This window comes from Drosophila tropicalis, unplaced genomic scaffold (assembly GCF_018151085.1).
Source record: "Drosophila tropicalis isolate 14030-0801.00 unplaced genomic scaffold, ASM1815108v1 contig_694, whole genome shotgun sequence".
In the NCBI taxonomy this organism is placed as follows: Eukaryota; Metazoa; Arthropoda; class Insecta; order Diptera; family Drosophilidae; genus Drosophila; species Drosophila tropicalis.
The window spans coordinates 3,339,578-3,365,930 of record NW_027173176.1 but is presented as its reverse complement, the minus strand read 5'-3'; the positions used below and the strand labels follow the sequence as shown (position 1 = coordinate 3,365,930).

General features: G+C 36.8%; 2 protein-coding genes and 1 non-coding gene across 3 annotated transcripts in view; 1 reads left to right on the top strand and 2 right to left on the bottom strand.

Annotated features, from left to right (window-relative positions):
- The window catches only part of caps (capricious), a 65,775-nt gene that overhangs the window by 32,222 nt on the left and 7,200 nt on the right, over positions 1 to 26,353 (bottom strand). The window contains exons 2-3 of the mRNA XM_068292334.1: positions 19,438 to 19,505; positions 4,618 to 4,689 (exon numbers count right to left, since the gene is read on the bottom strand). The gene's annotated coding sequence lies outside the window, so the exon portion shown is untranslated. The remainder of the gene's footprint in view (positions 1 to 4,617; positions 4,690 to 19,437; positions 19,506 to 26,353) is intronic.
- LOC137579112 (uncharacterized) lies at positions 6,731 to 8,430 on the top strand. The gene is made up of 2 exons (XM_068292807.1): positions 6,731 to 7,520; positions 7,576 to 8,430. The coding sequence occupies exons 1-2, from the start codon at positions 6,818 to 6,820 to the stop codon at positions 8,370 to 8,372; spliced, it is 1,500 nt and encodes a 499-aa protein (XP_068148908.1). The 5' UTR covers positions 6,731 to 6,817; the 3' UTR covers positions 8,373 to 8,430.
- On the bottom strand, positions 8,454 to 8,535 carry TRNAS-AGA (transfer RNA serine (anticodon AGA)). The gene has a single exon. It is a non-coding gene; the product is annotated as a tRNA-Ser (tRNA).

Sequence of the window (26,353 nt, the reverse complement as noted above, 5' to 3'; positions counted from 1 at the left end):
AACTTGTTCTTACGGTTATCTGTTTGGTTTTTACAAGTGCCTCGAGTGTCTCTCTACCTCTGTCCCCCATCGTCCCATTCATCCGTCTGTCTGTCTGTTGGTCTGGCATGCCAACCATACAACATCCTTAATTATGACAATCATCTCGCAGCTTGATGTTCATTTCTTTGGCTTGGTTTTATTCTTCTCTGAATATGTTGTTGACTTCTGATCCAGATCGGTTGCAGTATGTATGAGTTTGTTGCTGTTGTTGGCATGGGAGCTCGGGCCCCCATTTCTTTGATATAATCAACAAGGCCTCCGCTTGGGTGAGACAGAGAGAGAGAGAGAGAGGGAGAGAGATTGCAGAAAAAGATCTGACACAGTTTTTTGTTTTGTTTTTTTGTTGGTCTTGTGATTTTATGTTTTCTTCGTTTTGGTACACTTTGGAATGTTTTGATGGGGGTTGATTTTATTGCATGGGAAGTATATAGTGGATGGAATGAGGTGAGACGAAGATTCTCTTAGCGTGAGACCTAATTTCTGTGTAAGATTTTTGAACCCCAACTAGCTCAGAATCTTATAACATTCAATTATAAGTGGTTATTAATCTAAAGTCTAGAAATGATAGACATCTTTGAAAGAGAAAACAAAATGATGAAATTTTCTACCAATACATATTATGTATATTGATAGATAGATAGGAATGTTTTTATTATATGGTTTTGTTTCAAATCATTCATGACTATGACAGATGTTTCAAATGTGGCTCAAAGCTCGGGGTCACCACTGGGACGATCATGACTACTGCAGAAGTTTTGAACTAAAAGCCAAGCCCATGTCCAAAACAAAACCCCAAATATATCACTTTCGCTATCGTACACACCCCAAAATGAAAAGGAAAGAAATAATATACCGAAAATCAAATAAAACCAACTGGAACCCGCAAAAAGTCACTCAAAAGAGCGCGTGGTGATTGATTACACAGCAGCAGAAGTAAGCAGCAACCAGCAGCAGCAGTGTCAGCGGCAAACAAAATACAATTAAAAGCTCAGCTTTCACCCTCGAGCCGCAACAACTAATTACTTTCACTGGGACGACTTGCCGTCGTCGTCGACGTCGTCATCATCAAATCAACTTGCAAATAAGCCGGCAGTTACAAATCGAGCACGCAGTTATCAACTGGCTACATCATTCAGTCAGGAGGCCAAAAGGTTAATATGGCAATTAGCCAACTCCAACATTATCTCGAACAGCAGCTCGGAGAAAGAAAGCCAATTAACAGCAGGCCTCTACAACAAGAAACAAAAACAAAAAATCACCTAAAAACTCACTCTCATAACTTTCAAATGCGATTAAGGTCGATGAGCTGCCAAAGTTTTGGTATCTCAAATCACAGTGGTTCTAACACACAAAAATAATTATGTTGTTGTATTGAATGGATGAACAACAATCATAAAAATACGAGCAAACACTCGCACACACACACACACACAGACAGACAATTGCCGTGAGGTATAAACCACCAGAACGGATGCTGGACCGCAAAAAAAAAACTCGTTGAATTTCAACAGGTTCACGCCTCTAACAGGGTAAAAAAAAGTATCTCAAAGTGTGTGTTTGTGTGTATGAGTGAGTGTGTGCAACACACATTAAATGTAATTTTCAAAATGAGAGAGATAGATAGAGAGGAGGTGAAGAAACAGATCCAAAGCAAAAATGAAGCCGAAGACGTAAAAAGAAATGTAATTGAAGGGGGCAACATACAAGAAGAAGCCGCCACAAAACACAAAATCGAAGTAAGTGCTGGACATCAAAATTTGAACAGTTTTTCAAGTGTTTATGACGTAGATGGTACAAAGACGTGAGCCAGGCAAAAGATTGGTTTGGAAACAGGCAGAGAGAGAAGGGGTACCTGACAGGGTCGTCATGATTATCGCAAGTAAACTATCATCTCTCAGCTGGGTTTTCTTTTCTTCTTGCTTTATTATTTTGTTGTTTTTTTTTTTTTTGGTTTTTATGAAGATGAATTTCTTTTTTATTCGATATTTGTGCCTCACTAAGAGCTGCTGCTGCCGCTGTCCAAGAGGTTTTCTGTTCGAAGCTCCAATTACTTCACTCACTCTACTGCTTATGATGCCTTCCTCTGTGGCTGTTGCTTTCTGATTATGTTGTAGGTTTTTGTTGTTTTTATGGCTTGTTTGCGAGAGTTTACGCAAAATCAATGAAAAAGTGATACAAAAAATAATAATACATACATGAAAATTATATGAAATTATTTACATCAAAAACTGAAGTTACAAAAAATGTATGTCTAAGAGTGAGAAGTTTACCTGGCCATTAGTGGTATTTGTCTGATCTCTATTTATAATAATCGGCATGGACTCAACTCCGATCTTTCAGGGTTTCCATAAGCGATATGAAATGCCCTTCAAATTCATTAACAGACTATTAGGCTTACATTTAATCCCTCGCTTGTCATAAACCTTCATTTCAATATCTTATCAGCATCATCATTTTTTCCCTTTTAAGCCCCCCCTCTAACGTCTGTAAACAGGTGCCACTCAAATCAACACAGAATACACCTGTAGCTTAACTATCTAATTAGATCCCAAGTTCCCTCGGACTAAGCTCATTTTCACAAAAGTATTATACAATTTACATAGAATGCCCATCAAAACATCTTGTATAAAGTTTATCATTTTCAATAAACCGCCTCGTTTCGTTCATATCTTTAATCTTCATGTTCTGCTTCTATTTTTTTTGTTGGCATAAATCAGAGGCACCAACCAGTTTTCAAATTCTCAAATCTCTCAAAAAAGATCTCAACCTATAAATTCAAATTAGATGTATACATACATATCTACAAATGTATGTAAAAATAAACTTTTACCTCAAAAAGAGCAGGTGATTTAGTACTTAGCCATAACAGTTGCAGGTGTTTCAATTTCAAAACAAGTTTCCAGATACAATTCTCCAGTTTCTTAGACTTGACATATTTGCCTGCGACTCTGCTAATTTTTGTTGCGCATTTTTGTTTGTTCTCTTACCCCCTCCTTCGCCCTCTCCCTCTCATTCGCCTTACTGAAAAGGCAAACAATGGAGGAGCTTTGGGTGGGGTTGTCTGTGGTTTTTTTTTTTTCTTGAGCCTATTGTTTGCGGGGGTCTCACAAAATGACAATTACATGTAGAAAATTTGTAAGATAAATACAAAAAAAATGTATAAGAAATATTTGTTAGCTCGCAACAAATTGCCTGTCTGCTTTGCGATGATGTATTGTGTGGTATGAATTTATGGTATTTGTTGTTAGAAGTAATCATAAACAACCAAAGGAAAAAAAACCGTATATATAATTGTTTCCATATACAAATTGTCTGAAGGTCATTTATATAATTTGGTTTTTAATGCAACAAGTTTCAGCGATTTCAAGTTAAGTAAGCTAAGCTAAATTATTATTTTTAAACATACATATGCATTTAAGTATGATCTCAGTTTTAGATCATTAAGTAAATGATATCATTGCAAATATGCAAATGGCATTTGTAAAAAAGGGAATTTCATCTCGCTTTCGCATGATTTCAAATAAACTTCAATATTGGTGACCCCGATGTTAGCAAATGAAAAGCACCAAAGCTCTAGATTCTCAAATGTAGACTTTAACTTCTTATGCCTTTTGATGACCAGTATATCTGTATATTTATGGCATCCTCATAGATTAGACTATTTTCAGTTGTTTTGCATTTTGTCAACGACTTTAGGAGTAGCTTTTCATATTCCCAGTGCGCCGAGCATTCCCCACCAAAAAAAAAGCCTGGCCACAGGATGGTTGGTTGGTGACAAAAATTTGACGCCATGCGAGGCGTTTTCAGCGTTGTTTTCGTTGTTCCTTACTTCTTTTTCCCTTAGTTTTTTTTCGGTTTTTGGATTCTCAGCCTGTTTGTTATTTACCGACAACTTTATGGCCACATGTCGACGACGATGAGAAAAAAAGAATGAAAAAATTTTGTCATCATAAACAATGCGAGGAAAAAAAATTGTTGCTTAAATTTCTGCCTCTTTTTTTTTACTGCTCTCAGAGTTTATTTTTTCTTCTTCTGTTGTTTTTTGGCTTTTTTTTTTTGTTTTTTTGTTGACGCCCATGTGTGAAAAATAAGCGAAAAAAAGTAATGTGGGGGGTGTGGTCGGTTGTCAATGGAAAAGCGCGCCTCAACGGCGTCTATTTAATGAAGTGCCTGGAGGCAGATATGAGGTTTTTTCTTCTTTTCTCTTCTTTAACATGTATGTACATATGTACGTGTGTATGTATGTTTGTATGTACATACATATATGATGGTTGTGTGAATTTTCACATTGAGATGCAGTTAGAAAACGCTTTAAGTGAGGTCTTGTTTATTCAAGGTGGGGTTAACTTTTCATATGAATCGAATGAGGTTAAGTAGAAGAACGTCGGGGTCACCTAATCCATATAGCTTATATCCACTTTAAAATGTCTAAGAAATTTAATTAACTCGCCACAGAAATAGTCTTTACAAATGGTTTCAACATATGTTTAAGATCAAACAGACTAAAACCTTAATCCACTTAGAAAATGAACAAAAAAAAATGGAAAAACTGAATGCATAATCTCCATTACTTACCCGAAACAAATTTACTTTTCTTCTAGAATATATGTTTGTATCCAATCAAACTCTCTGTCGTTGTCGTATAATCTGTAATGAAGAGCAAACATATAAATTTAATAAGCTGTCACATAAATTTCTCCTTTAGCACTTATATACACGACTAGAAAATCATTTAAAAAAGCTAAAAATACTTAAGACAAACTTAATCCACTTAAAAATGGGAAACCTCCCGGAAAATGAAGAAGAAAAATAAAAGAAGTTGTTGTTGCAGCCAAAATAAAATGTTTTGTCATCTGTTTCGATTTAAAGGATTGACATCTCTTGAAAGAGAGACAGAGAGAGGGAGAATGATTCGATAGAAGGGAAATTTAATACTTTTAACAATTGCAATAAGAACACTGACTAAGTGAAAATGAATAGCACTAAAGCAAAAGAAAATCTCTACCCACTGAAAACTTTCACTTAAAATGACTTTTTGAACTGTTGAACCGAACACTCACACTCTCATTCATACACACACACACACACACATACATACCAACTATGAGTGTGTTCATCGAGACGCATCATAAATAATTTGAAATGTGTCTCTGTAACTGACACGCTGATGGTTCGACTTATGGAGGGAGCTGGAGCTGTAGCTGTAGCCGGAATAGAGTGGAGTGAAGTGGCGTGTAGTAGAGTTGGTGGGTTGATGAGTGCGGTGGGGTGGGGGAAAATACCCCGCCAGCATGCCACAGCAAAATTTGTGTGGTGACTTCTTCAAACATTTTGACACACTTAAGTATTCGGACAGCCCCCATCACATGATCACATGTGATGATCGGCGGCGGCGGCTTGCGGGAACGATAAATTTGAAAATTATGAACATAATTCTTCATTAAAAGCGCCTCCGTTTCGGTTTCGTGTATTGTGATGAGTAGGCTGAATAAGTAAAACCGAAACCAAAAAAACTAACAGCCAAAAACCGATGAAAGTGAAATGTACATCTCTTGTATCTTTGGGCCTTCTACCCACATACAAAGTCTGTCTCTCTCTCTCTCTCTGAGTGTGTGTGTGTATAGGGCTTTCATTTTTACCTAACGCCTAGTGATAAATAGCCAATGTATTACGGCAGTCAGATTATTTCGAATATTTTCGCTTGTGGGCGTTAACCCCACAAGAATGCCAAACCAGAAGCGCTTGACATCGGAAATCGGAGGGTGAGCGAAAAGTGTGGTGGGGAGGGGGAGACAGAAAGAGGCCTGAAGCTAGAGCGAACGTTTGTTTGGCATTCAAATCTAAAATAACGTGATTTTTGTGGTCGACTGAACGAAGCTGCCGGACACACACAAAAGCCTGACATAGATTTTTGCCTCCATCTATTCCAGGGGGCGGCTATTGTTTTGCGGTTTCGCGCAGATTTTTTTTTTTTTGTTTTTTTTTTTTCGGGGAGGGCTTGACTGTATTGAAACGCACTATTTTATTTCAAATGGGTGTGGGCATATACTATAAAAATCTATGTATGTATGCCTTTTGCCCTCGGTTACATTGTGGGGCATTTGCTGAGTTTTAACGTATTAGGCAAATTGACTTGAAAAACAGATATCTAACTTTGATTTATACATAACGTAACCCCAGTGGAAAAAGTGACTTTCGCCGTTTGGGGGGTATTCATTTGTATTGAATCTGCTACCTGAGAGTTTAAGGCCTATTGCAATCGTTATTTTTTTTCGTTTACTACTCAAAATTATGATCAATATAACAATTTTCTATGGCTCCCCTCTCAACGAACGACTCTACGATTTCGAAATCATTCCCACCTGCCACCTCCTCTTATTCCACCACCTGGCTCTGACTGCTGCGCTTTCACAGTCCAATTCACTTTGCCACAGAAACCGCAAGGTGCGTTTTCCCCCAAGTTTTTTTTTTTTTTTTTTAGCTGAAAAGTAATCAGGCAACAACAGAAACACAACTTGCTCTATAAAGAGCGGAAAAAACGTAAGAGAAACAATTACAAAAAACAATTCGATAGATAGGAGAGAAAAAGAAAAATAATAATAAAAGCGTAAGAATACAATTCCATTTTTCCCAACCATAGCAACATTTTGTTCTATTATCGAAACGAAAATCAAAACCGTTAAATATATAAAAAACTCGGAAAACAGAAAAAAAATCTTTTTTGTTTTTATTAAAATTTAGATAGCTTTAAAGTACATAATATTTATGTTGCACCATGGATAGCGATATTGCCGAGCCATTGACGCCACGTCGCTGTGTCATTTGCGGGATTGAACCTCCCGAATCGGATGCCAATGGCAAGACTGCCTATCATTATCCAAAGACCATGGATCAGGCACGCATCTGGCAACGTAGCATGGCCGCCAACAATGTGTGTCTGGAGAGTATACGGGACCAGTGTTGCGTTTGCATTGAACATATACCAGAGTTTGTGGCACGTGCCCACAAGCAGTGCGCCAAGTTCAAGGCCAATGAGGAGGCTGATGCAGAGCTCCGTGCGAAGCTGCAAAGCGATGCCGAAGTCGATTTGTGCCAGTGTCCTGATAAGGGCATGGACTTGAATCGGCCATCCGTCAATGTTTTGCTACTTCCGGGTGCAACGTTGCCCTCTTATTTTGGCAAAGCTTTTGCCAAGAATTGTGATGGCGATAACAACAACAATGGCAATGGAAATGAGGGCGACGGTGGTGATGAACAATCGTGGAAGGGTAATCACAAAACACAAGATGGTGTGGATAAAAGAGATTCAGAATCGGATACCGAAATTTTTGTACTCGAATCGGATTTTAAAGACAATGGCGCCACATTTCCCGATATAGATGAGACAGAGGTGACTGTTTTGCGTACACCAACCCAAGAAGATCATGAACTCAATCTGTTGGCAGAAGAATGCGAAGAGGAGGAAGAATCATGTCTAGGTATGGCGAATTTACTTTAAGTCTAACCATTCATCGACATCTTTGGTTCACTTAGGTCGTACGGAAATGTGTTTGACTGGGTGCACGGATGTTTTACTACTTGGACGTGGCCTTCATTCGACTGACGTGTGCCCTTGCGAATGCGATCAGTGCACGAAGAAACCGACGGCAGCTCTCGACGATGAGAATAACTGTTGTAATCCGCCATGTTGTCCGGATCCACCGCCACCGGAATACTTTGATCAACCACCCTGTGGTTGTGAGTGCGAGCAACAGGTGCGCCGAGAGCTCGGTCGAGTTATCAAAAAGCAAAAGAATCGAATACGCGAGCTGGAAGAGTTGCTCTGCCGTCAGCACAAGTTGCATCACTGTTTGCAGACGAAAGTTGATGAATTGTATTGTGAGTTTGGACGTGTCGATGAGGATGATAAGACCCGTTTAAAGTGTTGTGCCAATCGCGATCCACCCAATTGTGCTGAGGTACAGAGGCCTAAAGAGACACCAGAGCCGGTGCCACAAGCAACCATAAAGGAGCGATCTAAAGCACTGAAGAAACGAGGAACTGCTACAAATATTCAACACCCCGCAATGGATGCCATTGAAGAGCATGAAATGCCAAATCGGGTGCATTTGTATTCAACGAAAAATCCAGATTACAAGAGTACCGAACGCACACGTCATCCCGCATGGGTGACAACTGTAGAAAGTTCGGATAGCATTGATTCAATACATACGGAACGCAAAAGAAGACAAATTCCGGAAGAAACCAATCGGCGAGCACGAATAACATTGCCATCGGAAGATATGCGGGAATCGCGTCAACCATCAACTCGAACCATACATAACTCATGAAAAAACTCAGTACCTCTCAAAAACTAAAAACTGAATAAAATTTTTCCGTATATAATAATTCGAAAAAAAGAATTTTGAGTTCGCAGTCGGTAGGATTCGAACCTACGCTCCCAGAGGGAATCTGATTTCTAGTCAGACGCCTTAACCGCTCGGCCACGACTGCTGTCATAACGGTTTCGTCATTCTGGCCATCAAGAAATGATAAAATTTCAATATGTCCATGGTATAAATAAAAAAAAAACTTTTAAGCCAAATCAAAAGGGGTGTCTCTTCTTGGCCATTATCAATCGAAACACTTGACTAATCGTATACGAGATGTGACGTAAGGAAATTAGCTATTAATAGATTAATTTCATGTTGGCCAACTCAATTATATATTTTTTTATTCGTTTCTTTTACAAATTGCATAACGATTGATTTGGTGCAAAAGTTATGACTGAGTCCTCTCCTATCTCCTTTTTCCGTGGCCATCATAACGGCGCTCAAGTCTCGCACTACATGCCACACGCCACTCAACTGGCTGGCTGCCTCCTCCTCTTCCTGGTCCACCTCCATTCATCCATCCATCTCCTACTTTTTGTTACCCATTCATCATCCCACTCTTACTCTTTCATCCATCCCCCTTCTCCTACTGTGTGCAATCATGCAAATAAAATATTTTTCTTTTTGTTTTTTTTGTGCATTTTTTGCATTCGTTTTTTATGTGTGTGTGTGTGTGTTTGCAAAAGTTTAACCCAAATATTTTGTAGACATGCAATATTTATGCTGCAACAACAATTACAACACTTACAATAACAGTTTTTTCATACTCTCTGTTCAAAAGTTTATATCCAATTTGAGCTCAATAACAATGAAGTAATTTATTTGCAAAAATTTCAATAACTCTGCGTATTTTATATACTATTTTTATTAGTCTATCCCATTTATACTTTGGATCATCTAACAATAAGATGCAAAAAGAAACTGTCTTTTTCTAATTGCAATTTGATGGCCTATTTAAATTTAGTTCAAATGATTAATTCACATTTAAAGTAATCGCATTTTTGTAATGGTTTTTTATAAATTAACTAAAAAATAGCTAAGTTAACATAGAAAGCTAATCTATAAAGATCCAGAGAGAGTATATAAACCTCGACTTGATCAAAATTGATCATTCGCTTGAATATTTTTGTGTAAAAATTGTCGTAACCCTCCACCGACCACTCGACAAGCAGCCACCCCTACCTTTTGGCTCCCTCTGCCTTTCCCTTTCCGTCTCTCTCACTCTGTCTCTGACACTGACTCGCTCTCTCTCTCTCTCCCTGAACTCACCTGAAAACCAGCTGCCATTCATTTGCCATTTTTTTTGTTTGTTTGCTTTTTTTTTTGTTTTGCTTTTATTTGTGTATTTTGTTGCTGTTAATGTTAATGCCTAATGCAGGCAGTCAGCCCCTCAAAATGCAGCTGTCCCTCATCGTCAACCGTTTGTGTTGCATTGCTCCTGCATTTAGCGAGCAATTTTCACATGCTATTCTAAATTTTCATAAACCCATTAAAATGATAATTAAAAGATATAATTTTATATTTTTTTTCTCTGGTTTTTTGTTCGCCCATTTATTTGCTCTCTGTTTTTGTGGGGCGTCGACTGTTGCGCTTCAGCAGCAGCGGCAGCGGCAGTCGAGTTACTGCTGCATCTGCATTATTTATTTATTATGTATGCAAATGCATTTAATTGCAATGCGAATGTTGCAAAATATGAGAGCAGGCGGGGATGATGAAGTATGCGAATGGATGGGCCGAATGGGGGATGGGCAATTGGAGGGGGGCAGTATGCGATGAGGTATGAGGGAAAGGCTGAGCCAAACAATTTGCATATTTTAGCATGTAATGAAATTTGTAATAATTCTGCAATTAATTGCGTACGTGTGTCCTTCCCATACGTGCCACACAACAACAACAACAACAACAAAAGCAGTGGCAACAGTAGGAGTGGTAGACAGGATAGTCAGGTCCAGTTACTTCCTCGCCCCTCCACAAGCTGTAGCAACTTTTTTCCTACCAATCCCAAACAGCAAATAACAAGTCTCTTAATGTTTTTTTCACTAGCTACTGAAGGTCGCGATCCAATCAAGGACTTTTGGAGTGATCTAAGGATATAGAAAGTAAAATTTAAGGGCAAAGACAAATGATAACTTCAACTCCACTTAAAAAGTAAAAATATTAAAATTTATTCGGTAAATAATTCCAAATCATTTGGAAACGTCACTTTTGTGTGGCATTGTGTCTTTAAGCTTTATATCCGCATTGAATTTTGTTTTCTCCTTTTTGTGGTAGATATTAGATATAATATCTTAATTTTTTTTGTATTTTGCTTTTGTTTTAAATTTGCAACGATTTGAACTTTCATTTATCATCAGGCGTGTTTTCGAAAACCAACCTTTTTAATTGTCGAAAATTGCTGCTAATTTTGAGCGTTTCAAATTTGTTCGCATTTTGCACATGACTTTTGTGAATTGCGGCAATTAAAGCATTTAACACGCATTTCGGTTCAGCCAAAAACGCACAACTCATTTATCATCATGATGGAAAAAAGTATATATATATATACAAAGATATACAGATGGATATATACATATACATAGAAAACTATTTTCAATATCTTTGCTGTATTTCCCGCGCCAACACCTCCCCTTTCAGCTGGCGGCGGTGGCCCACCTCTTGAACATTTAATTGGCTGTGCTCTCAAACGGCGCGAAACTAATGAAAAAATCATCATCAAAGACCCAAAAAAAAAATGAAAATACAAAATATAAATAAGTAGAAGAAACAACAACAAGAAAACAAAGAACAAGAAAGACAAGAAACATAGAATTTTAAAGTCATTTCTACTAATTTTATTACAAATTTGTTTTTTTGTTTTCTTTTTTTTTTGTCTTCTTGCACAAATGATTATGGGCAGGCTATAAAAGAAAACAACATCTGAGGACTCGCATCAGATGTGGCATGGGAATGAAGAAAAAGCAAAACGAAACCATTCTTGAAAAGGAAAACAGATGAAAATATACGAAAGCAGTAAAGGAAACAATGAGTTTTTCTCACTCACCACTCACCACCCGCCCCCCAAAACCCAAAGTTCTAGACCTTAAGATACCCTCTATACAGGCTTAATACCCTATACACTCTTGAGACTAAAGTTCACATAGATAACTGGAGAGAAACAACAAAGATGAAGTGAAAAGTTCCTCCAAACTTGACCAGAAAAAGATATACCTCTCAATAAACCAGTCGAGTCCAGGGTGTCTAGGGTAGAAATGGCCCAAAGAGAGAGAAAATAACAACAAACAGCAAATGATGCCTAGGACAAACACGAATCCGAATAAATGAAAATAAGGGAAAGTAATTGAAAAACATTCAAATATCTGTTGCAATTTGCCCTGTAATCGGGCCGGGCATCTTCAACGCAAAAATTTTCAATGACCCTGCAAAATGAAATGAAAACATAAACATGCAAAACAATTAAAAATAAACAACAAAATGACCAAACAAACAAACAACAAACAACAACAACAGCAACAGCAGCAGCTTGTTATTGCAAATCAACTAGATGATGATGAGTAGGAGAAGCAGGAGGAGGAGAAGGAGGACGATGATACAGGTGGCTAGCTGTGGGGGAGATGAAACAACAAAAGCAGCAACTTCATTTAGTGCATTTGCAATGGCAAAATAAATAAATATTCATGTCGAAAATTTACTTGTAAACATGCAAATTTGTAAGGGCCAACTGGGCAAAGGTCTGGAACATAAACACTTGACTGTGTTATGATAGTTGGTAAACGGGGTAAGGGATCAGGGCGGTAACTGAATAAATGGTAAACTCAAAGTCCACAGTCAGACATCGTCATTCAAAATCAATACAATTCCACAAAATGACTAGGAAATATAAAAAATAAAGATACTTTTGTAGGGAGATTTATCTTCAAGGTTTGTTGATTTCTCTTTACCAGCCGCTGAAGACGTCATAAAGGAATTAAGAATAAAGATTAAATGGCAAATACTGAAACCTTTGTGTTTGTGTTTTATCTAAAGTTAGTTTAAAGTTAGAGAAACTTTGAAAAGACTATCCTAAATGCTTCAATGTGAAATGAACTTAACAAGGAGATCCTAAAGCTCGCTTTGGAAATTGTCTGTTCCCACTTTCATTTGCAGGAACTTCTTTTGGCATAATTGAAGAAATTTATGGTCAAATATCGTACTAATATTGATATAAATAAATAAAATAAATATTTGAATAATAAAATTTAAGCAATTTTAAGCAATTCCTTTACATCTTATTGAGAGCTTTGCTTTAAAAATAAATTTCTTCTTATTTATTTTTATCTCTTTTGCCTAACAAAAAGGAAATTGCGCAACAAATAACCAGAGCCCAAATAAACCCTTAAATGAAAATACAAAGGAAAACAGTTGCAAAAAGAAATAAGAGAAGACAAAAAAACACAACAAAACCAGCCCAAGGTCCTGGAAGGACACACTTGCTTACTCACACACATACACACACACACACAGATAGACACAAACACACCGGGGCCGAAAAATAATAGTCAATAAAATATTTGCACAAGCAAAAATCGTTCAAGCGCAGCAACACCATCAGAAGCAAGACCAGAAGAACTTTTATAGATTTCTATAGCCAGTCATCGAGCATGTATATATGTACATGTATGTATGTATATATGTACATACGTAGATATCGGTATACATATACATACATCTACATATGTACATACATAGAGTATAGTGCAAGATGTGTAGCTACAACAATGGGTGGGGGGGAGAAAAACTTTTTGAAGTGCACCAAAAAGATGACAGAGACAAGAGACAAAAAGAATTTAACATAAAGAAAAACAATTTTCAATGTTTTTGCTTCTTCGTTGCTGGTTCGTTCTTCTGGAGACGTTTTATTCAATGCCAAAGCACAGCAAAACAGAAAAAAAAAAAAAACTGAAAAAAACCAAATATCCAGCCAAAGAATGAATGAACGCAGCGAAAAGAACTCTTTACGAAAAGTTACTCTTGCTCAGACTTTGCTTCTGGTTTTTCTTTATTTTTTTTTTTTTTGTTACGAACAATTTTTACCCATGACTGGACCTCAGTCAGCAGGACCTATATAACAAAGGCCAAAATGGCGTACACTACCAAAGACGACGAAGAAGAAGCTGAAAAGAAACAAAGCAGGAAATGGCTGCCAGGATATTGACAATGGCCAAGGCGTGAGAGAGGGCGTGACTTGTCGTGCACTAAGCGTGAAATGCGACAACTCTGGCAGTCAATGTAACGTGGCTCAACACGCACACACACACACTTAGAGATGAGTGTCGTGACACGTTGCCAAAATCCTTTCGAAAAACCTTTTCATTCAGCTAATTAATGCCAATTAAAGCTACAACAAAAATTTTGTTAGCATCCAAACCACTTCTCCTTTTAGTCAATAATTTAACAACATTTTCATAAAAAATTTAGCGAAGAAAGACTTTGAGAGCTTTAAACTAAATACGGAATAAACCATTTTACTGATATCCTTTATTGAGAAAATTAATTGAACTGTTTTGATCAATGGGTTCGAAAACGTTTTTGCTACCTAAACTAACAAACCAGGTGGATTGTTCCCAAGTGCCGTTAAATAACATTTTCATCTGAACTAAAACTGCTAAAGTGTTTTTAATTCCAGTAGGTCGTGAGCCCACTCATTTCGTTCATCTCTGAGATGTATCGCCCACTCTATAAAAAGAAATCAAATTCGGAATGTTTTTTTGTTTCGTCCAACTGTATCAAAAAGATAAACAAAAGTTTGAATTCAGTTCCACTTGTAGCTCTCTCTATCTACCTCTCTGTACCCTATACAAGCCCCGCCACTTAAACAACGTTTCCAGCTACTTATGGACATTTTAGTTAAATTTTATGACAATTTCCCAGATAGCCCAGATTTTTAAAGACAAACAACTCGAGAGAGAGAAAGAGAGAGAAGGAGGGAGCAGGAGCAGCAATGATGGGGGCAGGAGAAGGCGATGAAAGTTGAAGGTTGGGAGGAAAAAGGAGGGAAGTAGCGAGACTGAAAGCCAATCTATTGAAATTGCGGTCGAAGCTCGAAGCGAAAAAGGGTCAACACATTAAATTTATAATGCGATTGAAAAAAAGGCAAGGAAAAGCAACGCAACACGCAAAGGCAAAAGGAGGGGATAAGGGCAACGCAAGGAATGAAAGGATGGACGGAAGAACCAACGGGCGGACGGATGGACGAAAGCAAGGATTGTGGGCGTAGCATCAGCAGTAGGTCTGTGTGTAAGTGTCCTTAAGTAGGTCAGTTTTGTCTGTCATAAAATGCAATTGGAGCGCATTGAAGTGTCCCGCGCGACTGGCAAGTGAAATGTCAAGCTGTAAATAAGCGACAGAGGGAGAACGAGATGAAGAAGAACCAGCAAGACAGACAGACAGACCAGCTCAGAACGACGGAAAAGCGTGAGGATACGCGTTTTCTGTTTTTTTTTTTTTTTTTTTGGAAAGGAATGAGGGCTATCTCCGTTTTTTCGGAAGAGGGAGCAGAGGACAGGGGGCGTTGCCATCAAGCATCCTCCTAATGGCACAAAAGGGTTGCCACTTTGATGGCACTTTGATGATAGCTTAAGAAATGGAAATGAAAAATCAGAACAAATAAAAATCGACTCACTTTTCCTCCTTCACCTCCCTTTTTTTCAGTTTTGTTTTTTTTTTTTTTATTAGACTGTAAATTCGCTTAGGCTATACGCTACGGAGATTCTATTAACCATAACGTAACTGAAGGTCACTAAAGTCTACGAAATTTCCGTAATTTTTATACCGTTTCTATTTTATAATAGAAACGACCTTCATCAAAATCAAATCAAATGGAGACAAAATGCCTCTTAATTTTATTTTTATTGTTAAAATGCAAGTCAATATGTCAAGCAGAAACCAAACCGAACCAAAACAAATTCAACACCCAAAATCTGAGTTCCGGAGTCGCACAGCCCTTGTCCAGCCCCCGCCCTGCCCTCATTGCTGACCAATGTCATAAATTCTACACCAAAATAATATATGTACATCAATAAAAAGGGCTGCTGTTCGATTCATTTTCAAATTCAAATTAGCAACAAATCAAAAATATGTCACGAGCAATGAAGATGGAAGACTACCAAAACGCCAACCATTTGACCAGCAACTCATAAAAACCTAAACAAAAAGAGAGAGAAGCTATGGAAAAACCAATGAGGAGAAACAAAATGTTCATATAGATATAATAAAAACTGACTACCAACCGGAGTCGCCTCGGATAACAATCACAGACCATAAAATGTGTGGACAAAATATTTGCATATAAAAAAAAAAAGAAGGAGAAAAAAAGTACACGGTAGAGAAGCGAGAAAAGGCAAAGCGAACCAGAGGAGTCATTAAAAAATCGCCAACGACTATCAGAAACTAACTGCTCGGGAGACACTTTTTTCTGCAGTTTTTTTTTTTTGACAGTAGTTTGAAAAACGGGTAACAAAAAGGGTAGCAATGTGGGGAGTTTTGCGATTAGAAAGAAAATTAAACTAAGTCTAATGAAACGTTTTAGATTTGCTAACTCAAATTAACTGCCGTTCTCCGGCTCTGCAATAGATCTGTCTGGTCTTTAAACACTGACTAGATAATAGGTCATTTATCAAGTGTTTCGTGTATAGTTCGTTTTTTTTCCGTTTCTTCCTATGTAATTAAAGTTTTAGTTTCTAATGCATCAAATATATGTACATACATAGGTATCTATTAGTCGACTACTCTTGACCTCAATTTGGCGTATTTCTGTTCGTTTGGCTTGTAATTAAAACTTGTTGGCAGACTGTCAGGCAGCAAGTTAACAAGTCGGCGGCTTCACACAGAAAGAAAAAGAAGAGTCGACGGCGACGACAACAACGTTCAAGAAGAGAGTGTTGTGTGGGGACCAAATATATATGTATATATACATTTATATATATGTATATGTAGCTGGCGAAAATATTATTTAATTGTCAGGCCAGGCGCTAATTAAAGACCATGCCGAGAGTCGGGTTTGAGACTCAAGTCGGTATAAAGTGGAGACGAGATGTCTCTCAACCAATTCGACCATAAAGCCAAACACTTAACGATGCTGCTGCCGCACTATGAACATCATTTTGTGGCTGATATTTATGTTTATTGACTGGTAGCCTACGACTGACATCATCATCATCATCATCAACAACAACAACAACAACAACAGCATCACACAGCATCAATTCCAGCTTTAGTCTCAGTGTCAGCCTGAGCCTCAGTTACCAGTCTCGGGTCTCAGTCTCTGTCACAGCGGTAGACTTAGCCTCAACCTCAGCCTTAGTCATCATAACACTTTTACACACAATCACACACACACACACGCACACAGAGAATATCTCCTTCAAAGTGAAGATGTCATGGCAACTTATGGTAATTGTTGCAAATTATTTATTTATTTATGCAACGCCTGATTATGTGCTTATTTATAAGATGATACCCCAGGTATCTACTACTACTTACATACACTACATACACCTATATATACATATTTTCATATAAGGATATATTCCACGCGACATGCCACTAATGAGATGCAAACCAATGCCGCATATGAATATCAATTATATATGGAGAGAAGGCAGATCAAACTCGCTATCGTAATTCCAACCCGGGGGCTTAGATGGCAAAGGGGGGCGGGGCTTAGAAGACTCAAAGTTGGTGTTGCTGTTTGGTGCTGGAATCGGAGTCTGACTCTCTACTCTCAGTGTGGTGAAGTGCTTTTTGGAGCAAATTGAAGTGTTGCCACCAGAGTAATGTTGTCGTTGTTGTTGTTATTATTGGTGATGGTGTTAAAAACAGACGTCTAGACGTTGGCTTTTTACGGGGTAGGTCATAACAATGCTTTTAAGGGAAATTGTGTGAGTGTGTATGGGTGTGTGCTGTATCCATTTGCATAGAAAATGCAAACAAAATATACATAATAGAGTCACCAGAAGCCACAAGACGACAAAAAAGCCAGTTGCAACTATATTTTCCATTATCACTGAGACAATGATCATAAAAAATTTCACAAAATATACCAACTTTTATCTAAATAAATAAATTAGAGCCTCAGAAGACGAAGTATTTTATCTGTATTTTAATAGAATTTTCAAGGACTTTTAGTCCTTCTTTGACTATACGTAACGAAACTTATTGATGAATGGTTTTTTTTCTGCATTGTGAACACATTTGACTATATTATCGCAAGTTTCATTTCTTAAAAGATTCACTAATGATTAGGTATAATATATATAATTAGTTTTCGTTTACGCCACGCCTCCTAAACCCCATCATTTATCGAAAATGATTATTAACTTGAGAACTCCAATTAGGAATAACCAAATTACCATTTCCGTTTTTTTTTTTTTTGGCAAATGTGTCGAAAAGTCTTTCACACGTTTTTGTTTTATAGATTTTTTAATACATTTCTTGTTTTTGTTTGTTCGCTCTCTCTCTCTGTCTCTCTCTCTCTCTCTCTCTCTCTCTTCATTGAGATTGGTAAGAACCTCGATTACTGGCCCAGGTATCATCGAACAAATGTTATGCTGTCGTTTGGTATTCATGTTTTTTGCCCACCCCCCTTACCGCTTCCCCCATTTTCATTCAACTGACAGCCGAATGCCTTTAGATCTAGCCATAAAATACATATGCAATTGCAAGTGCCGGAGCCAGTGCTGATGCCGATGCTGATGCCAATGTCTCGTTGCTGTCGTTGCTGAGGCTGTTTGCTGGTCGTAATGCCCCGCTACAGGTACGACAAACAGCAAAAATTGTACCGTGCCGCGCGATGGTCACAACTCAAGTGATATATCTCATGGAACTAGTTTACGCAACATGTGGCATGCATTTTGCATGCCACACACACCACAAGCAAGGAAAAAATAGAAAAGAAACCAAACCAAACTAAACTAAACGTACAAAAAATTGACATTTTGACATAACTGGAGAGGGGCAAAGAGCGAGAACGAGATAGACAGAGGAATGGGAGGCTAGGTGGTATTACTTATAGATTTTTTCTCTTGAGATAAACTACAAATGGCTTGCATGGACCGGTTCGGTATGGTTTAGTTTTGGGGTCTCATACGCAAAGTGTCTTTTAAATACAAATGTTATCTTGCAAGATGGAGCAGAAGATGACGTTGAGGAAGAAGAGAGACAAAGACAGGGACAGAAAGAGAGAGAGAAAGAAGCAAAAGTACGTGCCACATTTGTTGTTGTTACAATTTTCGTATTTCGTGTTTTATTTATTTATTTTATTTTTTTTTTTTTTTTTGTATTTTTTTAATGGATTGACGGCAGACAACGAATGCACATTAGAAATCCAAACGGCAAACCCCAAAAACTTCAAGTCGAACCTGAACCCCAAGTCCCCAAGTCATGCACACACATGAGCTGGGGCATGTTTGTTCCCTAGTTTCCTCTTGCCTCTTGCCACTTGAAATTCGTCTTGCTCCTTGGCAATGTTTGCATGCCAAATTTTCTTTCGTTTTGGCTACTGCAATTTTTTTTTTTTTTTTTGTTGTTGTTGTTGCTGCGTCTACTCTTTGGCCAACCTTGGCAATAACTGGCCAATGGTCACTTGAACGGATAACGAAGACGGCAAACGATGACGACGACAACAGCAACGACGAGATGGTGGAAGTTTTGTTAGGCACGTATTGCATAAAGTATCTTTGACTGGGTAGGGATATCAATTACATAGCTTCAGCCTTAGCTTCACTCTACTGAAAACCATTCCATTGCACCATTGGCAGTGGGACTCGAGTGTCAATGGGCGGATTTCTCGATATTGCATATATTTATTTTAATTGCATTTAGTGTTCAACGATATACATACATATAAACTGTGAAGTGTTTTTTCAGGTTTGACTTTGAAATTGCTTTTTCGCATTTTGTATTTTGCATTTTGCATTTTGGCAGGAGGCCAATTAGGTGTCCAAGCTAAAAGTTTCTCACGTAATCAAGGTAAAAGTAAGCAACTTACCACTATAAAAATTTGACAGATCGTCTATGGGTGAAATGCTGATATTGACAACTCGTTTTTGCACATAACTGTAAAGAGAGAGAGAAAAGGGTCTTAAATACTTGTTAAATAGTGGAAATGTAAATGTAAAAAGCAAATTAACAATCAAATACATTGATAATGGCCCAACAACAAACTAGAATTAATATACATATAATATCTAAATACATTCTGTTTGCATTTGTCCCACTAATTCCTATTCTCAATACGACTAAAAGTGCAATTTTTGGAAATTTTATTCTTTCTCAAGCTTTAAACGGAAATAATATGGGAAGTGACTAAGAATATACTTTGCAAGTGAATCAACTAACTGTAAACAAAGTGTAGTATATTCTAGCTAGTGTTGGTTTTAACTGAGAATTGGTTTTAGCATTTTCGTATACGTTTGTTTAATTTCTTCAACTTTCTTGGCAAAAATTGCCTTGCCACTTTATGAGCCCGTTATCGTGTCAAGAGAATTGCCTTCCTTTTTACTTATTTAATTCGGCTTTTCTTTCTTATTTCGGTTTCTCAGCATAATTAAGCACACTTTTAAATATTTTAACCTATGTTGTGTGTGCTGACTCGTAAAAACTCGTACTCGAGTCATAAAAATGAAGCTCCAAAGACCACCCAAGAAGACGTTGCGTGGGCTGTTGGGCTCTTGATGGATTCTCGTACTCTCTTTTTCTTTTTCTAAGCAAAAATGCCCAAAAATGTAGCAAAAAGTAAAGAAACCAAAAAGGGTGGTGGGATGAGGGAGAGAAAGAGAGAAAAAAAAGGTCAACAAATTTTATAGCCATTTTTCGCTTGCGTTTCGACTTTCTAAGGTGTTAAATAATAAATACGTCAAGGCAACTTGGAATTGGTCTGTCAATAAAAACGGGCGCACATGATTTACAAGTTGCGTGTTTTCTCTTCTTATCGTTACAGTTCAGTGGGCTCTATATATCCAAGATCCACCAAGAAAAAAATAAACCGAAATATTAAAGGGAAGGCTGGGGAGGTGTGGGCTGAGTTGGGTGGGGCATGGTCACCTCCAAATGATGACATTTTAATAGCTAGAGCGAGAGAAACCAAAAGGCAATAATAATATTTTCGCCTTTTACGACATGTCATAAAAAAACATTGAAACAATGACGAAAAGCTACAGCAGCAACAACAACAAACAGCCTTCCATTTGGCCAAAACGGGGGTTAACCTTATTTCCCTACCTTCATTTTCTTTTTTTTTTTTGTTTTTGTCTTTTAAAAGGGATGGTGTGTGTGTGTGTGTGCGTGTGTGTTTGTTTCTAGTTCCTTTTCTATGTTAGTTAGATGTAGTTTTAATGGAATTTTTGAGCACGTTAGGAAGCTCAAAGAAGCGTTAAGAAAGGGTTTTAGGAAATGCATAAGCCATATTTGTTATTAATTGCTTTATTCTTTTAGCCAACGCCAAAAACAAAACGACGACAACGATATTCTTTCCTTCCTAAGCTTTAAAGTACACAAGCAATTAAAGGCGTCGACCAAACCGAACTGAAGGAAACAAAAGCAGAGAGAAAGCTAAGTAGAACCTTTTGGCTCTAGACTAAAGTAATTTAATTAGTTCAGGCTACATAAGACTCGAGGGTTGATGGCATGGGGGCATGGCTAGCGGTGGCAATGGTGGTGGAAATTGTTCTGGCTCTCAGACCTGTCCTGGGCAGTCAAGCGTTTAGTTAGTCAGACACTCCAAATGAAATCAGACAATGTCTAATAAGGTGCGCGAAATGAATACAATTTGCGTACAACAAGTTAGAAACTTTAGTGTACAGAATGGCAAAAGAACATAGAAAATCATTTTACAAAAAACTCATTTAAGACCACCAGTTTACCCGATAGAAAGTATTAAGACTTACAAGTAAATGTTCTAACAAAACCTCTCATTACTTTTTGTTAACAACTTTGCAATTGGCAAGGTGAAAACTCGCTAAATACATAAATACACAATGAAAATCAGTATCACTAATATTTGAAAACAAATTCGAATTGCTTCTTGTTGTAGGTTATACTTAAGTTGGTACATTGACTTGTCTGCCTTGTGTCGCTTTAATTCACATTAGAAAGAAAGATTTCTTTTACCGCTCCCACTTAACACACACAATTCAGTCAATTAAGCTCGCCTAATTGCTTAACCCTTGAGTTATGAGTATGCTTCCTATCTACATCTATATGTACATACATATATAACCCTCTGACCCCCACCATGCATACATACATAAAGTGGGTACTAAATGGTGCAAAAAAAAAAAAAAAAAAAAAATTAAAGTTTAAATAAAAAATTATAATGAAATAATAAAAGATTCCTAGTATGAATTTTCCCTAGGCTTACTCTACAAAATGAGCTTAAAGTATCATTTCAAGAGTCAAAGAGCAGAAAATAAAAAAAAAAGAAAAAAAAAATAAAAAGTCGTAAAAAATGCCAGAGCTAAAGTTGAATTACCAAAAAGACAAGGGCAAAATATTGTTTGTCTGTATGCATGCTGTGTGTCTATGTGTGAGTGTGTGTATGTGCGTCTTGTGAAATAAAATGCTAAAATTATTCATTTTGCAAATAAGCAGCGTAAATATTTAATTAACAACTCAGCAAGCACACAATTTACTGAGAGAGGAAAGAGGGGGCAATGTCTCACATTTGCGTTGTCGCTGGTCTAAGGTTTCTTCTATCCCCACCCCCCTCCTTGCCGTTCCCCCGGTTGATATGTGTGTTGTGTGAGGGTAATATAATATTTATTTATATGTCGCAGTTTGTGGAGTCCCTCTCTCTGTGAGAGTCTCTGTGTCTCAGAGTCTCAAAGTCACCTATAGTAAAAACCAAGGGACGAGACGGTTAGGTACATACGAAGCCCATGGAGCCGTCTTGGCAATTGTTGCTTTTTAAGGTTTTCAGATTCCAAACCAAGTAGTCGCTCTCTCTCTCTCTCTCTCTCTCTCTCTCTCTCCCTATCTCTTGGTCTAGTCCAATGACTTGTATGAACATTTTGATGAGCTAGGCGGCTAAATTGGTCATGCCGGGAAAGGTCTGTGACATAATTACATGTGAGTTTTTGCCAACTTTTAATTGAAACATACATTTCATGACTAATGAAAGAATCGTTTTTAGGACCGAAAGTGTTACCAAAGGGTTAACTGGCTAAAATAATTCTCTAAATGTATGTAAGCAATACACACAAAATTCAATAAAGTATTTTCATTGAAATTCTATTACAGATCTAAGATTATTTCTTAACAATAGTACATCAAATACATCAACGATTTCGTCTTTTAAAAACTAAACAAAAGTTTTGAAAACTATTAATTAGCCCACTGATTGACGAATTATGCAAACAAGTCAATTCTCCCACAACCTTCTAATTTGAGGAGTCATAAAAATCGTTTTATGGCATTCAATTTTAAGACACATTTGCATTTAACTTTCAGTTTTATTTATTTTTATTGTAGTTTTAGGTTTTTTTTTTTTTGCTGTTGTTGTCTGTTTTATGTTCACTTTGATTTCTTACGCTTCACATTTTGGTGTCTGTTTGATTTTTTGTTCATTTCCCAGGCAAGCGAAACATGTTTTGCAATAAACAAAAAAAAAAAGCACACTAAAAATAAAATAAAAAAAATTACTACATAAAATACAAATTTTCGTGTATGTGAGTAAGAAGAAAAAAAAGGCAACGACATGGAGATGCCCTATGCCAATTGGGGATAGTAACAATAGTTCAATATAACTAGCCTTGGGAATCAGGAAACTTATGGTGTTTATTTTGATGATCTATTCATAGAGGCAAAAGACAGAAAGACAAAATGGGTCTGCTCTTATTGAAATCATAAAAATTTGATTTCCATTGCAATTAATTACTTTGTTTAATATACCCTTTGATTCTTCGATTTACAGGGTACAAGAATGACATTCACAGTGCCAGAGTCAAGTCGAGTCGAATGGAATGGAATCGAGACGCTTTGCATTATGCGAAGTAAAGTCGAAATCGCGTCCGAAACGAGAGTGTGAACAGATCTTTGGCTTCTTAGTGCTATTTAAGCTAATGACTTCATTTTCTTCCCCCCTTCGTCTTCTTCTTCTTCTTCATCATCACCGTCTACAGGTGCTTGTTCATTCCTTTGTCAAGGTAAGTCAAGTTGTTTGTATTTAAATTTTACGAATTGAAAATCTTCAAATCAGAAGTTAACGTTAGAAAGAGGGAGAGAACTTTTGCATAATTAATTAATATTTTTTTGTGCCGTTGGTTTTTGTTTTTTCTTTTTCCTTTTTTTTTTTTTTTTGTGCAGGTGGCGCCCCAAACTAGTTCATGGAATACATATTCAAATCAGTTACATTTCAAGACAACTATATACATATATGTATGTATGTGTGTATAGGTATAGACTTATCTGCGACGCGTTTTAAAGCAAATGTTTTTGATTGAAATATTTGGTGTAAGGGTTTGAATTTCGTGCAAACGGGAAATTTATTGATTTCACTTACATTCGAATTTTTGCTGATTTGTTGTTTTTCTATTTGTCTATTTTGTTTGTTTGTTTGTTTGCCCGTTTGCTGGCTATTTGTTTGCCTGCTTGCTTGTTTGTTTGTTTGTTTATTTTATGTTTACCTAATTATTTGGGTTAAATCAATAACTTCATCCACAGCAAACGACTTTTAATCAATGAATAGTTCAATAGTAAGCCCATAAAGATGACAAACAAGACAAAACGAAAGGAAAAATATTTTGATGAAATTAACGTCAGAGAGAAACGAAGAATAACAACAAATTGCTTCCTGGTCTAAAGTCGAGGGAAACCCGAATTCATTATCTTTATTGTAGCTTACTTTAACCCACTTTTTTTTGGAAATCTATTACTATTATTATTATCATATCATGACATATTTGTGCACTTTATTTCTAATCTCAAGTTTGGTCGAGTACTACTTTCTATAAATCTCAGCAAATTGTCATCTAGATAATGTAGCTGATGCCTTTTCAATCGTGTTACTTCTAACAGATAATTGTGTAGATATGATTAAACCAATTATAGTTTAAATATGTTTACTCTACTTTTGAACACAAACAAAAGATAGTTACTTTTCACCCACATTTACATACCATTTGTGTCCCACATAGAAGATGACCCATCGATATTTGGGATTGCAGATTCATATACTTAATATAGAGTGTAATTTCGCAAGTTTTTTTTGTCGACTTGTCAAAAAGATCTTACTCATTGATATATTAAGAACCTGAAAAAGCTTTATGAGTTATTATTTGTGACACATTAACAAAACAAAAGATGATAATTACTTTGCTGGTGATTCATAATCATCGAAAAGTCGTGTCTATATCTATTCTCTTGATCGAAGTTTAGATACCCTTATAGGTTTTTCGAAATGACAATGAAATGACCTAAAACATTCTGCATATAAAAACCCATTATCCATATCATCTAAAGGAAATAGATTCTTCAATTTGAAATGAAGCTAATCAAAGTGTATGTAGTAGATATACATTCCTTTTACGTAATATCAAGTTCATTGAACTCATTGACAGCTTTTTAGTAAACAGGTAACCTTGACTGATCTATCACTTTGCTAATTCTTTGCTTCACACCATTTGGGAGAGACAACAAAATGATTTTTATTTTGCATATCAATTATGAAAATTGAGTTGCCTTTGAGGCATTCTTTTGTATCGAACGCGCTAATCATGCATTGATGTCGATTCATGATTCAAGTCAAAAAGTCTTTAAGTCTTTTAAGCGGCAACCTTGTCAAGACACAAAGATCATCATTAGTTGAAGTAACTAACTAATAAAAAAACGTTTTATTTGCTCACCTCGCCCCCCTACCATAATTATGCTTAAAGTTAAAGAGTGAGTTTAGGCAAAAGAGTAAAACAAAAAACACGCAAACACAATGAGAAAAGTTTGCCTTAATAATTTCTCATTTCTCATCGAATTTGGCTGCCGTCTGTAAAATGTTGATGTCTCAATTAAGTGGATAGACTGGGGCTGGGAAAGTGATGTAATTTTAATTAATTGCCATAAATGTTAATTGCTCATACGCCACGTTAGACAAACTTTAGTTGCCTTAGTCCTCTCCGCCATTGTCAATATTAGTTTCTTACCACCTATTTATAGGTCTGGAACCAAATTCAGGTTCGGGACCGAGACTTGGGCTTTTTGTTTGTCTTTCATTATGTTTATTTGTCTATGTGTAGGTAAAAACTATGGCTTATTATGAAAACATTTCACGACAAAATGTTCTCTCTCTCTCTCTACCCCTCTCTTTGTCTTTGACTCCTTTTGCGTTTTCCCTTTTTCCTGTGCCTTCGCTCATACATACATATGTACATACGTACATACATACATAACTATATCCCTATATACTAATTGTGTGTCCTTTGTCTGTGTGTGTGTGCGTTCTGAAAGTTTTTGCCAGTTAATTAAGCAAATATTTTTTTTTTTTGTTATTATTATTTTTTTTTTTTGTTGTTGTTGTCGTTGCTTTGTTTACTCAGTTAATTTCACTTTGTAGATGTCAAGACCCCCGAGGAGGAAAACCCAAAAGCGAGAACACAACAGAGAACATAACGTTGACATGTGCGGGATTTGTGCTTTAGTTAGTTTGTGAAATTAACTTGACTTAATTTGTTGCTGGATTGCTGTTGCTTTTGCTTTCGGGCTTTTTGTTTGTTCGGGTTGAAGTTACTAGCAGTAGTGGGTTAAGTAGTAAATGACTTAAATGGGCTTCCTAACAGAAAAGGCGATTATGAAAAATATTGTATTAAGAATAACTATAAAAAGTTTTTACAGAAATCTGATTAAGAGTTCCTTAAGCAGTTTAGAGCCTTTTGTTTTAGTTGTCTAATTGGCTTCCCGTACAATTTCTTCAATGATTT